The 15,875-nt window shown below is 59.4% G+C and overlaps 2 protein-coding genes across 2 annotated transcripts; both read right to left on the reverse strand.

Moving 5' to 3' along the window:
- Positions 1 to 1,514: 1,514 nt before the first annotated feature.
- On the reverse strand, positions 1,515 to 8,196 carry TNNT1 (troponin T1, slow skeletal type). The gene is made up of 10 exons (XM_087827339.1): positions 8,171 to 8,196; positions 7,475 to 7,496; positions 6,003 to 6,066; positions 5,600 to 5,716; positions 5,295 to 5,372; positions 4,446 to 4,559; positions 4,010 to 4,119; positions 2,618 to 2,708; positions 2,441 to 2,481; positions 1,515 to 1,805 (listed from the first exon to the last, which is right to left on the reverse strand). The coding sequence occupies exons 4-10, from the start codon at positions 5,696 to 5,698 to the stop codon at positions 1,760 to 1,762; spliced, it is 579 nt and encodes a 192-aa protein (XP_087683465.1). The 5' UTR covers positions 5,699 to 5,716; positions 6,003 to 6,066; positions 7,475 to 7,496; positions 8,171 to 8,196; the 3' UTR covers positions 1,515 to 1,759.
- Positions 8,197 to 11,200: 3,004 nt separating this feature from the next.
- Positions 11,201 to 14,688, reverse strand: TNNI3 (troponin I3, cardiac type). Its single transcript, XM_087827340.1, has 8 exons — positions 14,678 to 14,688; positions 14,397 to 14,409; positions 14,181 to 14,261; positions 13,707 to 13,748; positions 13,285 to 13,416; positions 12,795 to 12,884; positions 12,090 to 12,266; positions 11,201 to 11,284 (listed from the first exon to the last, which is right to left on the reverse strand). The coding sequence occupies exons 1-8, from the start codon at positions 14,686 to 14,688 to the stop codon at positions 11,201 to 11,203; spliced, it is 630 nt and encodes a 209-aa protein (XP_087683466.1).
- Between the last annotated feature and the right edge of the window lie 1,187 nt (positions 14,689 to 15,875).

A 15,875-nucleotide genomic window follows, 5' to 3' on the forward strand; every position in this document is an offset into this window, starting at 1 on the left:
ACCCCAAGAAGTCAGGCTCAATGGCAAGAGAAATCCAAAGTCCATGAGGATAACTCCTGGATCACGTCGGAAAGAATCCCGTGAGGAGGGGTCCACAATGAGCGCCCCCATAACCTACTGGCCCGTCCTTTTCTTGGTCTCACCTACAGTCGTGGAGCACGCTGGGAAATGTAGTCCAGCCCCTACATGCTCGCAAGGCATGCTGGGATTTGTATGTCCTCCCCAGCGAGGCAGGCGAATAGATTTGGAGGGTGAGGTCTCAGACCTAGCACCTTGAAGCAGGAAACAATCCTCAGCTTAAGTATCCTGCTCCAAAATCCAAGTTGAGAGAGGTGCAGGCACTTTGAGACCGGGATAAAGACCCATAAAAGTCTTACAGAAAGGGGCTCAAATCTGGACAGAAGCAACAGAATCCGCCCTCTCCAAAGTCCTGGGGAAGGGGGGGGGGGCGCGGCCTGTGCAAAGAAATAAACTACAAGTCCCACAAGGCCCTGGGAGCACTGGCCATAGACACAAAGGGAATAGCAGTCCTGGTGGCTCTTGGGATATGTAGTCCTCAAGCCCACACTTCCCATGACCCTCATTGATTTGTTGTTCCACTTATCTGTGCATTCATTGGTGGTTTCTTGTATGTGACCTGACCAGGGCTCAATCTGCAACCTTGGCCTATTGGGACAATGCTCCAACCAACTGAGCTACCGGGCCAGGGCCTGGTTTTGCATTCCTAAAATCAGATGCCAGGCAGGGCTCAGCAGTTGAGCATTAACCTAGGATCCAGGAGATCGTGGTTCGATTCCCCGTCAGGGCATATGCCTGAGGCTGTGGGCTCTATCCCCAGTTGGGGGACATGCAGGAGGCAGCCGATCAATGACTCTCATCATTGATGTTTCTCTCCCTCTCTCTGAAATCAATAAAGATATATTTTTAAAAATAAATAAAATAAAATCAGATATAATGCATATACCGAAAACATTTCAAAGTGTCCAATTCAGTGGTTCTTTACTATATCCACAAGTTTGTGTAACTACCGTTAATTCCAGAACATTTTTACACACACACACACACACAAAAGAAATGCTAATCCCTTTAGCCCTCTCCTCCCTATCCCTTCCCCCACCCTGTCCCAGTCCCTGGAAAGCACTAACCTAACCTTCTGCCTTTAGGAATTTGCCTTCTGGAAATTCCATGTAAATGGAATCACTCATTATGTGACCTTTTGCGTCTAGCTTCTTTCACTGAGCATCATGTTTCCGAGGTTCACCCACGTTGTAGCAGGTGGCAATACTTTGTTCCTTTTCATGGCTGAATAATATTCCGCTGTAGCCATTCATCAGTGATGGGCCCTTGGGTTGTCCTCACCTTTTGGCTACTGTGAATAACGCAGCCGCCACATTGGTGTGCAAGTTCTCGTGCGGACCTACGCTTTCAGTTCTCTTGGGCAGGTGCCTAGGAGTGGAATTGCTGGGCCAGTAACTGTGTTTAACGTTTTAAGGAACCGCCTGATTGTTTTCCAAAGCGCCGCCCATTTTACCTTCCCACCAGCCCTTGTGAGGGTTTAACTTTACATACTGTTGTGATAATATGAGGATTCTCCAGACCTGGTGAGTTAACCTAATTAACTGTGAGAGACTGGCAGGAAGTTAACAATAATAGTAACAACCTCAGCAGGTGCCCACAGGCAGAGCATTTATTTCAAGAGACAGGTGGGACAAGTGCTCCAAGGGCTCCTGGTGCGTCGGGGTGCCCCACCACCCCGTTCTCACTTCCAGCGGCCTCCAAGGCGGCCCTTCCCTGCCCCCTTCCGGCTGTGGGAGAAAAAGGGGGTATCAGGAGGGATGGCTTCCTGGACCTCTGAGATAGGGCCCCCCAAAATACCCGCCCTCCGGACCCAGAGGGAGAGGCGTGCAGATTGGAGTTGTCATTGGAGTTCACTGGCTGGGGTGGGTGGTTCATGATGAAAGACCCCAGTGCCATGTGCGGTGGGCATCTGCGCTGAGTGGAGGTGTTCACAGGGGTGCTGGTGTGAGTCACAATTATGATTCCCGGGGGGTCTGGCACTGCTGGCATTTGGGTCTGGGTCTCTGCTCTGGGGTGCTGTCCTGGGCACTGTAGGGTATTGAGCAGCACCCCTGGATGTCACCACCCACTAGATGTCAGTTCCCATGCAGTTGTGACAACCACAAAAGTTCCAGACTTTGCCCAATGTCCCCTGTGGGGGGCAACATCGCCCCCCATCCTTGAGAATCGGTGACTTAGAGGGACACGGAAGTGGTGATTGAGACCCGAGAAGGGAGGCAGAGGGCAGAAAGAGATGACAGGGAATGAGGGACAAAGACTGAGAAAGGGACAGACACCAAGGGGGAGCGAGGGGAATGGGGAAGGAAGGAGGGACCCCGAGAGTGAGAGGGAGGGCATGGGGCTCCGGCAGGGTCACACTTACAACTTCTGGGCGTGGCTGATGCGGTTGTAGAGCACGTTGATCTGCAGAGGGAGGCCGGGGGAGATGCTGGAACAGCCTGGGACACACACACCACCCCCACCTCCCCCACCCACCCCCACACACCCCCACCCACACCCACCCCCGCCCAGCAGGGCCCCCAGCAGACACAGGTCTAACCTCATATTTCTGCTGCTTCATCTTCTCCATCAGGTCGAACTTCTCCGACTCCAGCTGGTGGATCCAGTCGGACAGCTCCTGGGCCTTGTTCCTGGCGGAGCAGACAGGCGGTCAAGGCCTGGGCCTGGCCGCGCTCTGGGCTCAGAGAGGTTGAGGGAACTGTCCAAAGCCACACAGTGTGACTCTGAATTTGTTAATATTTGAGGCAGAAATATTCAATGTGAATTGAAGCAAAGGGTTTTAAAAGACCTCTGCCCACTCTCTTCCTACCCAGAATAAGGGGTTCATACTCCCCTAAGTGAGAAGGAGGTGGTGGCTAAGACCCGGGCTCCGCAGTCAGAAAGCCCTGGTTCAAGTCCCTGCTCTCCAATTCTCTGGGTGGTGGCTATGGCCAAGTGACTTCCCCTAGGATCCTGTTTCTCTCTCAAAAAAAATAAAAAATAAAAAATAAATGTAGAAATAAAACTGTGAAAGAGATGGCTGGTTGCCCGCCCATTTCTTCCTTACAAACAGAACTTTTTGTAACAAGCCCAGTTAAAAAGCCACTCTGCCAACCTCCCTCGCAGGTAGGGTGGTCGGTGGGCTGAAAGTAGGTGATTGGATGGGGCTTCTTCCAGGGAAGTTTTTGTGGCTCTTCCTTTGCAATTTCTTTATGCTGCTTGGATGTGATGGCTGGAGCTCCAGCAGCCGTTTTGCACCAGGACGGTGATTCTGAGGATGGAAATATTGGGCTAAAAGCAGTGGAGCAGAAAAATAGGAGTCTGGGGCTCTAATGATTTTGTAGAGTTTCCATTTCAACACTGGACTACAGGTTTTTTCTATGTGAAAAGCTGAAGCTCTGTATTTTAGGCTGCTATAGTCAAATTTCAGTTACTGGGCACCAAATTTATCCTTAACTGAGAAAAGTCTACTGCAGTCCTAGCCGTTTTGGCTCAGTGCTTAAAGCATTGGCCCGAAAACCAAAGGGTCTGGGGTTGGATTCCGGCCAAGGGCACGTACCTCAGTTGCAGGCTGTATCCCCAGCCCTGGTGGGGTGCGTGCAGAGGCAACCAATCGATGTGTTTCTCTCACATCAATGTTTCTCTCTCTCTCCCTTCTACTGTTCTGAAAAGCAATGGAAAGACTATCCTCAGGTGAGGGAAAAAAAAAAAAAGTCTGCATTGAGCTGTTGTAGGTGAGATAATGGATGGAAAATACTATTATTTCGCTGACCTTTACTCCCAGGTCTTGGCACCCACAAAGAGTGGGTCCTGTATCGCAGAGAAGGCTACAGCAACCCAGAGAGGGGGAGACACGTGCCCTAAGTCACACAGCACCAGGGCTTCTGCCCACCCAGGTCTGGGTGAGGGTCCCCTTATCTCCCCATCTCACACCCAGGCCCTCCCCGCCTACCGGAGCTGGTCCTCTCCCAGGTGGTCGATGTTCAGAGGCTTCTTACGCTCAGACAGGATGCGAAGCTTCATCTCCCGCCCCGTCTGGCGCTTACCCCGCTTTTGTTCTGCCTGAGGATTGGGAAGGGGACACCTTGAGCTGGGGTACAAATCTTCCAGATGGCTCCCCATGTGAGGACCCAGGGGTCTGGGATCCAGGCCACCATCTCTCCCAGGACCTCAGGCATCTAAGACCCCAGCCCCTCCTCCCTCGGACCCAGGAGTCCAGGGCACAGCCCCTCCTCCCTCAGACCCAGAGGTCCAGGCCCCCAGCCCCTCCTCCCTCAGACCCAGGGGTCCAGCCCCCAGCCCCTCCTCCCTCAGGAACCAGAAGTCTCTGCTCTCAGTTGCCTCCCCCCGGGGAGCCAAGACCTCAGGCCCCAGCCAGCGGAGCTCACCTTGACCAGGTAGCCCCCGAAATGGGCCCCCATGTTGGACAGGACCTTCTTCTTCTTGGCATCATCCTCGGCTCGCTTCTTGGCCTCTTCTTCCTCCTTCCGCATTTTCTCCTCCTGTGGGGGAAAAGGGGTTAAACCCCAAGGCCTGCCCCCCACTGTGGGGAAAGGGGGCCCAGGTGGGGATGTGGGAGGGGTGCAGACCCCGTGGTGAGAGGCAGTCAGTGTGGGGACAGGCTAACATGCAGAGGGCCCTTTGTCCCCCAGGCCTGGCTGTGGGACCTGGTCTGGGGAGGAGTGGCGGGTGGGTGGTGATCCCTGCGCCCCTAATACCCCACCCTACTCCTGTTCCTTAAATGTGGACCAAGTGGGCCCTTCCTTGATGCCACCGCAGGTCACGTTTCCAAGGCCTGATGGACGCATTCTAACCACTCTCCCCCAACTACGGGCAGGTGAACAATTCTACTTTTCCTGGGACAGACGGGATTCAAGATTTTTAGGGCTCAGACGAGGAAAGGCCCAGGCAAACATGAGTTGGTCACCGCCATGTCCACAGAAAGATGGGCGAAGGGATGGGAAGAGAAAAGCGGTTTCTTGGTGATATTATTTGAGTCCCCTGATCCAGCTGTGCCTGAAGCAGGTTCACCCTAGGCTTTTGTTTTACACGAGCCAATAGAATCCTCTTTCTGCCAAATCCAGCTTGGGTTGGAGTTTCTGTCCCTTCCAACAGAAGGATCCTTGAGTGATACAGCACGAGGACCTCTTTGGGACCACAGAGAACATCAGGAATGGAAACTAGAGCGCCCCGCGCCAGGAGGAACATTCGGGCTCCCAGAGGAGGGAGACACCCACCGCCAGCTTGGCCTGCCGCTCCCGCTCCTTCTCGGTCCTGAAGCGCTGTTGCTGAGCTCTCTCCGCCCGGCGCCGCTCCTGGGGGACCGAGAAGAGTGAGGGGTGCAGGGATCACCCCCCACCCGCCACTCCTCCCCAGACCAGGTCAAGAGCAAAAAATGCACAAGTTGTGAGTGTGGCCAGACTTGGGTCCCTTTCCGAAAGGTCTGTACTGGACAGGAACTATGCTCCGTTATCCCCCGAGCCCCAAAGGATGGCATGGGGGCGAGGGAAGAACTTGGGGAGCCCCAGCCCCCTCCACTCACAATGCGGTCTTTCAGCGCAATGAGCTCCTCTTCCTCCTTCTTGCGCTGCTCAAAGTGCACGTCGATGAGCGTCTGCAGCTCCAGCAGGTCTTTCTCCATGCGCTTCCGGTGGATGTCCTGCGGGACGGGCGCGGGGGCCGGTCATCCCCACCCCACCCCGCGGCGCCCGGGACCTCGGGAGGGGCGCCCTGCCCGGCGGGATCCGTGGGGGTGACAGTTGACTAAATTTCCAGCAGGGGGCAGCAGAGCACCGTGTTCCGACGGGACCGTTCTGGGCTATTAGGACGTAATTCCCAAGGGAGGCAGAAAGCGCCCTTATTTTTATTTATTTTTATTTTTTATTTGCACGAAGGCACCCTGCGGGCTCGCAGCTGCTCCTGGGGGCGGGATGCCTGTTACTTACATCGAAGTCCACACGTTCCCCTTCCGGGATCTTTGGGGGGATCAATGGGGGCACCACCGGGCGGCTGAGCGGACAGAAGAGAAGGTCAGTCAGCAGCGTGAGGGCCCCGCGCCCCCGGCCCTGCCAGGGTGGCGGCCACGCGTCACACCCGGCGCCGCGCCCCTGCAATGTGCCTGGTCCCCGCACAGAGGGACCGTCAGGGGAACGCACACCTGGTTTCAAAGACTTAGTGCAAACAAAATAACCTCACGTTTTGTTAATTACGGGCTGAAATGATGGAATCTCAGACAGCACAGGTCGCACAAAATGTGACATTAAGGTTCGTCCTGGGTGCTCCCCTGACTTTGTGAAATGCAGCTGGTAAGAATTTGAAGGTACCCGCGCGTTATAGTGCATTGGGCGGGCTGCTGGGGGAGGGGGTCAGCCCTCCAGCCTTTTTGGTTCCTGAGAGCGCGAGCGCCTAACTTGCTCCCTGCTTCTCTGGCTGTCCCATCTCTGTCTCTTTGTCCCCCAGTGAGCCCTTTTATTCATTCATAGGACACTCTCACGCCCGGTCGGCCCTCGACCTCGATGACCGTCGGTTACGGAGGATTCGCCAACTCCGTCTGCAGCCCAGGCTCTCTCCTAAGCCCCAGCCAGCTTCTCCAGCGTCTCGTTTCCTCACTCAGACACGGGCCGCATGTCATGGTTCCCGGCCTGATCCTGTGCCCCAGGGCCTTTGCACGGGCCGTTCCCTCTGATGGCGTTGCCCTTGTCCCAATACACTTCATGCCTGGGGCCTTTCCTCCTCCACCAAGCTTTCCCTGACCATGCGGCACATCTGTGCTCCCTCGCCCGGATCTGACCCTAGGTCTCTCTGCTCGAAACTGTTCCATGGCTCCCGAGTGCCCTGGCCTTCACCATCCTGCCCACACAGGCCCAGACAGTTTCTGCTTCTAGGTTTTTTCTCATGTTCAGATTGCTGCCTCCTCGCATCTCCCAGCTTTGGCCCCAATGTCAGCTCCTCCAGGGTCCACCCCCCATGGGCTCCCGCAGCCGCCTCCTGGTCAGACTGGCCCGTGCCTCCATCTGCTCCCTGGAAGACTGGCTTAGATCAGCCATTGGACCTTGCACACACCGCCCCACCTTCTCATCTACAATCTCCCCTCTATCTCCTTCAGCCAGACGGGCGTCACCTCCCCTGGGAAGCCTTCCTTGATTGCCTAGGACAAATGTTGAGCCCTGATCTGTGCTACTCCAGTCCCCTTGCTGGTTCCATCACTGTGTCTGGGTCTGTTTCACCAACAGGGCTGACAAATGCTGTGGGAAGTTCTCCGGGGAATAGTTGCTAAAGAAGGGACCTCTGACTGTCCATTCCTCTGTTTCAATGCCCCCCCCTTTCTCTGCCACCCCGGTACCCTGTCTCTGCTGTCTCTGGAGGTGGGTGGCATGCTTAGGAGGATGTGATTTGGATCCCCCCCATAGGGGCTCACCTTGGTCTGGGGCGCTCTTCTTCTGGTGGGAAGGTACAAAGAGATAATTAGCCAGAGTTCACGAGAAGCCCCCCAAACCTTGGCCCCCAGGAGCCCAGTTCCCTCCTCCAACTGCTCTGGGGGGTGGGGGAGGGCGTGGGGAAGAAAGGGAGGGGAGGGAAATCAGGGTGGCAGGAAGGGAGGAAGAGGGTCACACGCATCAGATATACATTCAGAACTGGAGTGGGGGTCCCTCCAAACCCCAGGCCCTCCCCCTTCGACATACCCAGAGCTCCCGCCCTCCTCCATCAAGACCTAGCAGCGCAGTTCCACCCCCCACTCCCCCCCAGCCCTATCTGCAACCCAGGCCCCAAACTTTGAATGTATATGGAGGAGAAAAATAACAGACAGGGTCGGGGGGGGCGCGAAAACGGGGGCGGGGTGCCTCTGCGCAAACACCCAACCCTTCTGTGAGCATCCTCCGGGGGAGAAGGCTTGGGTGTCGGTCCCTTTAAGGAGGAAGGAGAGGCTGGAAGCCGCCGCGAGGCAGTTTCCCTTCGCGGCCACCAGAGGGCGCGCGGGCTCTCGGGGCTTAAAGGACCGCGCCCCGGGCGGGCTAGGCGGGCGGGGGGAGTCCACGCGGAGGTCGGGGTCCGGAGGATATCGGGGTGGGGGAGCCCCGAGATCGTTGTCGGGAAGCGAAGCAGCCGCGGTCACCTCGCTCTGCCACCGGCTCCGGCTCCTCGGGGGCTGGGGGAGGGGCAGGGGAGAAGCGAGGAATTGGGGGGGCAGGTGCGGGGAACGGGGAGCGGCCACACCCGGGTGCGGGAGGGGGAGGGGAGAGACGGAGAGGCGGTTAAAGGACCTGAAACTCGGGCGGTCGGGAGCCCCACCCCGGCCCCCACCCCCGGACAGTGGTCCCCGCTCCGCCCGGCCCCCCGCGTCCGGCTCGGACCCGCGGAGTCCGGGGCTCACCTTCCTCCTCCTCTTCAGCCTCCTCTGCAGGAAGGGGGGCGGAGAAGAGGGGCCGTTAGGAGCCGGGGGGGGGCGCTGAGACCTGGGGACCCCCCAGGCTCCGCTGCGACCGTCGGTGAGCGTGTCCCGCGGCTGTGCGGAGACTGCGCTGGGGACGCTGGGAAACCCAGAGGGGCGAGGGGCTGGGGGGCACCCGCCCCTCAGCACCGGCCCCCCAGGAGACCCGCGGGCCCCCAGCCCCCCAGGGCCAGCGCACTCCCCACTCACCTTCGGGCTGCTCCCTGAGAACAGGGGTGCGAGGGAGGGAGAGAGGGGGAGAGTTAGGGAGTTAGGTGTGGGGGGGGGTGTCCCCACTTCTCCAGCCCCCCCCTCCGCCCTCCCGCCAGCGTCGCTCACTCCTCATAGTCCTGCTCTTCGGTGTCCGACATCCTGGTGCGACCTGAAGACCGAAGAGAATTGGGGGCGTGGGGTGGAGCCCCAAAGGGGAGGCTGGGGGGCTGGGGGCTGGGGGGCTGGGACTGCGAGAGGAGTGCGACTCCTGGGGTGCGACCACGAAGCCCTGTGAGGACAGGGCCTTGGGGGTGCGGCCCAGGCGCAGCCCCAGGGCTGCAGCTGCCGCCCCCCCCCCCCCAGCTGTCCTCTTTTGTCTTGTGACACGTCCACGGGAACCCGATCTGAGTGGGATTAGGAGACGGTATCTGGGCAGGGACAGTGGCCTGAAGACAATAGCTGCCCCTCCCCCAGGGGCTATTTCGGGGGGATGTCGTAGACAGTAAAACAGAGGACGCCTCCTAAAAAGGGACTGGAGTGGGGGGAGGGCTTTGGGAGACTTAGTCCCACCCGGTCCCCTCTCCCAACCCCAGGTCCCACCCCTCCCCTCTGGTGGGGCACCTTCCCACCTGTTTCCTTTCACCTTCACCCACAGCCAGGGAGGAGGCAGGCCGCCCGAGGCCTCACCCTCACCCCTAAGTAGACCCCCAATCTATGCTACCTCCCAGGCCCCAAGGTGCCCACGTTGAGTCCCCCTAAATCCCAATACCCACAGATCCTGAGACCCCCAATTTATGATGCACCAGTGAGTCCTCATGTCCAGATTCTGAGACACCATGTCTTGACACCTCCTAAATTCTGAACCTCAAGATCATGAGACACCAAAATCGGATCCCCAAACTCAGAGGCCCAATTCACAGTACCTCCTAACTATGACACTGAAAGTTTTGCCACCTCCAATCACAAGCCTGCAGAGCTTGTGTCCCCAACTCCTAGAACCCCTGATTCTGACCCCCCAGTCCTGACACCCAGACTACTTGAAGTCCAAGCCCAGACACCCCCAATTTCTGAGATTCCCTGACTCTGAGACTTATGTCCCAAGGTTATATTCTGGGACACCAAATCCAGAAGGACCCCCCAGATTCTGTAACCCCCAAATCCTCATATCCATGCTCCTCCGCCTCCCTACATCTCCACTCCCCTCTGTCTCCCACCCTCCCAGCCAGGAGATCCCCGGAGCCCTCACCTGAGGCTGGGTCTGCAGCGGTATGAACGTGCTGGGCAGCTGAAGCACCCCCAGTTTATAGCGGAGCTCAGCCCCGCCCCAGGAAGGGGGGAGAATTCCTTTCCCCAAACACTAGTCCGGGGGACAGGCCGCCCTGCCCCCACTCTGGCTCCACATTAATGATCCAGGCCCCTCCTGCTTGCTGAGACCCCTTCTCCGCCCCACGGGTGCCTCCCAGGAGCACCAGGCTGGGCGAGACGACCCCCGGGTCCCCACCTCCCTACCACACATGGTGTTCTAGGCTCTGAAGTCCCTGGCTTAGCACACAGAGGTCCTTGGAGAATGCTTATTGATGACAGGGGTACAGGGGACGTTTTCTCTTTCCAAGGCTCTCGTCCCCCTTTCTGTGTCTCTCTGGGTGTCTCTCTCTCACACCCTGTTTCTCTGTCTCTGTCTCTCCTTTGTCTTGGTGACTCCCCATTGTGTCTCTCTCCGTCCATCTTTCTGTCTCACACTCCCTGCCCCCACCCTTTGTCTGTCACCAGAATTCCACCCTGGTGACAACAGGCGCTAAAGCAAGGAAACAGGTGTGTGACAGACGGGGGAGGAAAGAAGGAGGGGTGTCAGGCCCGCACGACCTTACCCCCCCCACCTCTATCTGACTTGGACCTTTTTTGGTATCTCTCCCCCTCCTTCCGTGCCAAGCCATGACCTTGACCTCCAGGGGAGCCGGCCCAGGAGAGCAAACACCTCGCCCCTCCCTGTCTCTCAGCGGGTCCTGGTCTCACTCTCTACGATCTCTGTGTTTCTCTTTCTATGCATTTCTCCGGGTCTCCCGTGTGTCTGTCTGTGACCCCTTGTCTGTCTCTCTTTGGGTCTATGTCCACGTCTCTACCTTTTTAGCTGTTTTGGGGTCTCTCTTCCTGTCTCTGCAGGTATCCCTCCACAGGTCCTCATTTCTGTCTGTCTCGCTGCGTGTATCTCTCTCCATGAGTCTGTCTTTCCTCCTCTCCCCTTGGGTCTCCCTGTTTCTCTCTCTGGTCTCTCTCTGTCTCTGTGGGCCTCAGTCTCAGCATCTCTGTGGCTCCCGCATGGAGCAGAGGAGCCCAGAACACCCCAGTTGGAGACCCAGCTCTGCTCCTGGTGTGCGGTGTGCCTTCCCGGAGCCCAGCCCTCGGCTCTCTGACTCCCACACCCAAGCCCCAGGTAGCAGACACACAGCCACTGCTCTCGGACCGAAGCTTTATTCCTCAGGGCGGGGCGTCGGGCAGGCCAGCTCAACCCTCAAACTTTTTCTTGCGGCCCTCCATGCCACTCAGCGCATCGATGTTCTTGCGCCAGTCTCCCACCTCCCGGTTTTCCTGGGGAAACGGAGTCAGAGGTTAGAGTGTCTTCCCTCAAATATCCTCCAACTGCCCTCCAGGCTGCTGGGCCCAAGGATCTAGTTCTGGAACATTTCCTGTCCCTTCAACAATCCCATCCAATTTGCCCCATGCACTTCCTGCCTCCCTCCTGCACTTCCTGCCTCCCTCCTGCCCTTCCTGTGTCTCTCCTGCACTTCCTGTGTCTCTCCTGCCTTTCCTGTCTCCCTCCTGCCCTTCCTGTCTTTCTCTCCTGCACTTCCTGTCTCCCTCCTGCACTTCCTGTCTCTCTCCTGCCCTTCTTGTCTCTCTCCTGCCCTTCCTGTCTTTCTCTCCTGCACTTCCTGTCTCCCTCCTGCACTTCCGGTCTCTCTCCTGCCTTTCCTGTCTTTCTCTCCTGTACTTCCTGTCTCTCTCCTGCGCTTCCTGTCTCCCTCCTGCACTTCCGGTCTCTCTCCTGCCCTTCCTGTCTTTATCTCCTGCACTTCCTGTCTCCCTCCTGCACTTCCTGTCTCCCTCCTGCGTTTCCTGTCTCCCTCCTGCACTTCCTGTCTCCCTCCTGCACTTCCTGTAACCCTCGTGCACATCCTAACTCCATGCTGCTCGTTTCTCCTAATGCGCTTCTAGTCTCCTCTACCTTCCCCTGCTTCCTGTCTCCCTGTGCCCTCCTATACTTCCAGTTGAAGGTTCCTTTCCAGATTCTCCTCCTCAAAAATCCCAAGTCACGTGCCCTGAGGCTGGGCGCTGGGTCTGCTGCCCCCACACCCCTCCTCTAGGCACCCGGTCCTGGCCCAGCCACACTCACCTTCTCCGTGTCCTCCTTCTTCACCTGCTTGAGGTGGGCCCGCAGGTCTAAGGACTCCTTCGCCCGGGTGCCCAGCAGCGCCTGCATCATAGCATCCGCAGAGATCCGCACCCTCCGCAGGGTGGGCCGCTTGAACTTGCCCCGGAGGTCAAAGATCTTCTGGGTCAGATCTGCGATCTGGGGGTGAGGGGGCATGAGGGAGGTGGAGACCTCTCCCTCCACCACCCCCCGCCCCACTCTTCCACCCCCCCACTGCCCTCCTCTCCCTACCCAGGCCTCAGGCAGGTTTTTCCTGGCTCAGGCTCCCACTGCTTCTGGGACAAAATTCAAGCTGCTCATCCTGAGCTGGAAACTCTCCCAGACCCACCCCAGCCTCATCTCTCTGAAAACCACTGACCCTTGGCAGGCCTGCGACCTGCATCTCACGGTGCCCAGTCCATGCCTGAGCTCCTTTACCACCACTTGACACTCCAGCCACATATTTTCACAAACGTGTTTTCTTCTGTCCATCTCCCTCTGCCTGTAACAGCCTGGCCAAGCCACAGTGCAGTCGTCCTTTAGCTCCCCTCCCTGCCAGACTCACGGAGGTGACCTGGGTCCCCTGGGATCCTCAACCACGAGCAGCTACAAGGGGCCAGGCTGAGACCACAGCCCCAGGCACTGCTTCCTACCCTGAAGGGACCAGGAATGCCCCGTGCCTCCCACCTCCGTGATGTTCTTGGTGACTTTGGCCTCCACATCATATCTCTCCTCATCCACTTTGTCCACGCGGGCGTGGAGCTGTCGGCACAAGTCCTGGTGAAGAAACGTGGCATGTACGGTAGGGGAAGGCTGGGGACCCGGACCCATGGGTCTGAGGGAATTGGGGCTGGGGGCCTCGATATCTGGTCCTGAACTAGAGGGAAGCTGGTCTCCTGGGAACTGCGAACAAAGCAGAACTCCAGAGCCACTAATCCTGAGAATCTACAGAATTAGGGATGGAGGAACCGACCTCCATCCCTAATGGATTTTGAGACTGCAGGCAGCTTGCAGGCCATAGTTCTGAACTCGTGAAGGTAAAAATTGGGAGATTGGGCCCCAAGGTCCAGAGCAGAAGGGGAAGGATAGTGACTGTACCTAAGCCCCAAGGATGCACGACCTGACACAGGAACCCAGGACCTCGGGCTGGGCAGGAGACCCTGACTAGAGCCTGTACCTGCAGCTCCTCGAAGCTCAGCCCGGCCAACTCCAGGGGCTGGCACCGCGTGCTCAGAGCACGAGCCTTCTCTCCACGCCGCTCCTCTGCCTCCTGCTCCAGCTCCTGCTTCGCGATCTGCAGCATCAGCATCTGCGAGGGGGCGGGGGATGGAGGGACCACAGCCCACGTGCGGGAGCGGGATGGAGACTGGCTGGGAGGCTGCCTCGGCCCCGCCCACCCTCTAACCCCAGGCTTCGCCTAGGTCTTCTAGGGCCCCGCCCCTCAAGGTTCATCATTCCAAGGCGGGGCTCCCAGCCCAAAGCCACGCCCCCAAACCCAATACTCCAAGTCCCACCCACTCGTACACTCGAAGCCATGACCCTACTATCAGGCTCCGCCCCCCCAGGACACCGCGGCTCCCCATCAAGGCATCTTCTCACCTTCAGCTGCAGTTTTCTGGAGGCGGAGATCTTAGACTTTTTCTGCCGGAATGAGATGGAGAGAGGAAAGAGTACGGCGAGGGACCCAAAGGTGGGCAGTGGGTGGGGCTTAAGAGCCCGCCCCCCTCAAGCCCGGTCCAGATTCGAGCCCGCCTCTAATTCCCGCCCTCGGAGTACGCGAGGCCACGCCCCTCAGTCCAATCCACCAATCTGGGCCTCTGACTCTGGCTAAGCACCGCCCACCGCCTCCGAAGCTATCGCCGTTCCCATGGGCAACGCAACTCCGCCCATAGGCAACTCTCGCCAATCCGAGCCTGGTGCTTGTGAAACCCCGCCCCCGAAACGCCTCACCCTTTAGGCTCCGCCCACGACAAACCCCGCCCCGTTGCGGCCGTGACTCCGCCCCTTCCCCCAGGTGCGCGGTATGGTCCAGGGACTGACTCCAGGCCCCGCCCCGCCCCGCCCCGCCCTCACCTTGGCGTGCGGCTCGGTGGCGTAGGCGCGGTAGTTGGCGGAGGAGCGGCGTCGAGCGGGGGCGGGGCGCGGTTCCCCCGCCTGGGTGGGGAACGGGGCGCGTCAGCTCGGCGCTCGGCCCCTCTCCACGCCCTCCCCGCGGGCTGCCGCCCCGCCCGAGCCCCCCCCGCAGCAGCGCCCTCCCCGGCCCGGCGGCCCCGCCGCGCCCGCGCTCACCGCGTCGTTGCTCCTGGAGGGAGGGAGAGAAACCGGGAAGGGGGTTAACGCCGGCCCGTGGCCTGCCCTGTCCGTCTCCAAACGCGCCCCAGAAGCCGTCTGACCGAGAGGTCCTGGCACCAGCTCCCCCGTCTCGGGTCCTAGGAGTCTCATTCCAGCCCCGGGAGTCCTGCCCCACCTCCCTCCTCAGGCCAGGGGTCCCGCCCCGCGGCGCTCACCCCTCCAGGAGACCGCCCCCTGCCTCCCACTGCCCCGGGCCTCGGGACACCGGCTGCACTCACTCGTCCGCCATGCTGAGACTGGCCAAGGGGTTGCAGGAGGCAGAGAGGGGACAAGAAGCTCTTGGAGAGTCAGGGAGGGGGCGTCCGGGGTGACCTTGAAGGCCCCGGGGACTTCAGTCTCCTCCGGGCTGCCCGAGCCTCACTGAGGACACTGATAAAGGGCGAGGGCAGAGACTAAATATACAGCTGCCCCCCCTTCCTCCCCAGGATGCGAGATAACGGGGCGCGTGAGGGGCGGGGCGGGCCGTGCTCCAGCTGGATCACCCCGCCGCTGTGGCTGCCTGGGAATCCGGCCCCTTCCCTCAGACCAGGAGTCCAGGCCCCCCCCCCCTCAGACCAGGAGTCCAGGCCCCCCCTCCTCCCTCAGACCAGGAGTCCAGGCCCCCCCTCCTCCCTCAGACCAGGAGTCCAGGCCCCCCCTCCCCCCTCAGACCAGGAGTCCAGGCCCCCCCTCCTCCCTCAGACCCAGGAGTCCAGGCCCCCCCTCCTCCCTCAGACCAGGAGTCCAGGCCCCCCCTCCTCCCTCAGACCAGGAGTCCAGGCCCCCCCTCCCCCCTCAGACCAGGAGTCCAGGCCCCCCCTCCTCCCTCAGACCCAGGAGTCCAGGCCCCCCCTCCCCCCTCAGACCAGGAGTCCAGGCCCCCCCTCCTCCCTCAGACCAGGAGTCCAGGCCCCCCCTCCCCCCTCAGACCAGGAGTCCAGGCCCCCCCTCCTCCCTCAGACCAGGAGTCCAGGCCCCCCCCCCTCCTCCCTCAGACCCGGGAATCTGTGTCCCATCCCCTCACTAAACTGCAATCTCCATGAGGGCTGGAGCTTTGTCTGTCTTTTTCGTCATCTCACGATGAGTGTTGGCACCCCAAACCGGTTAGCCACTCAATAAATGTTGATTTATTTGAGGATCCACGTGTGCAGTGCCCGGGCAGGCACTCAGGCCACAGCACTGGGAAATCCACTCCTAGTCCACTTGGAAAATCAGGAATCTGGTCTTGGCTCTCCTTTCTTGACCTCTCCCAGCCCCTCCCCACTCCCGGCCCTGGAGACAGACTGAGGACAGGACACAGGGACACACAGAGAAGACACTGCTCTCTTTATTTGGACCACATGGGTGCTGGCCAGCCCTTGGGAGAGGAGACATCCCCAACATCCAGGTAGGGATGGGGCACCTGGGGACCACGCAGAGGACCTGAGACCCAGGGCC

Source organism: Miniopterus natalensis, chromosome 18, assembly GCF_054644295.1.
Source record: "Miniopterus natalensis isolate mMinNat1 chromosome 18, mMinNat1.hap1, whole genome shotgun sequence".
Lineage (NCBI taxonomy): Eukaryota > Metazoa > Chordata > Mammalia > Chiroptera > Miniopteridae > Miniopterus > Miniopterus natalensis.

Coding starts and splice junctions, on each gene's coding strand:
- TNNT1 (XM_087827339.1), bottom strand. CDS start 5,698: ATGGAGAAAGACCTGCTGGAGCTGCAGACGCTCATCGACGTGCACTTT. Junction 5,373..5,599: donor TTGCGCTGAAAGACCGCATT/GTGAGTGGAGGG, acceptor TCGGTCCCCCAG/GAGCGGCGCCGGGCGGAGAG. Junction 4,120..4,445: donor TCGGGGGCTACCTGGTCAAG/GTGAGCTCCGCT, acceptor CCCAATCCTCAG/GCAGAACAAAAGCGGGGTAA.
- TNNI3 (XM_087827340.1), bottom strand. Junction 13,417..13,706: donor CCAGAAAACTGCAGCTGAAG/GTGAGAAGATGC, acceptor GCCCCCTCGCAG/ATGCTGATGCTGCAGATCGC. Junction 12,885..13,284: donor TGAGCTTCGAGGAGCTGCAG/GTACAGGCTCTA, acceptor TTTCTTCACCAG/GACTTGTGCCGACAGCTCCA.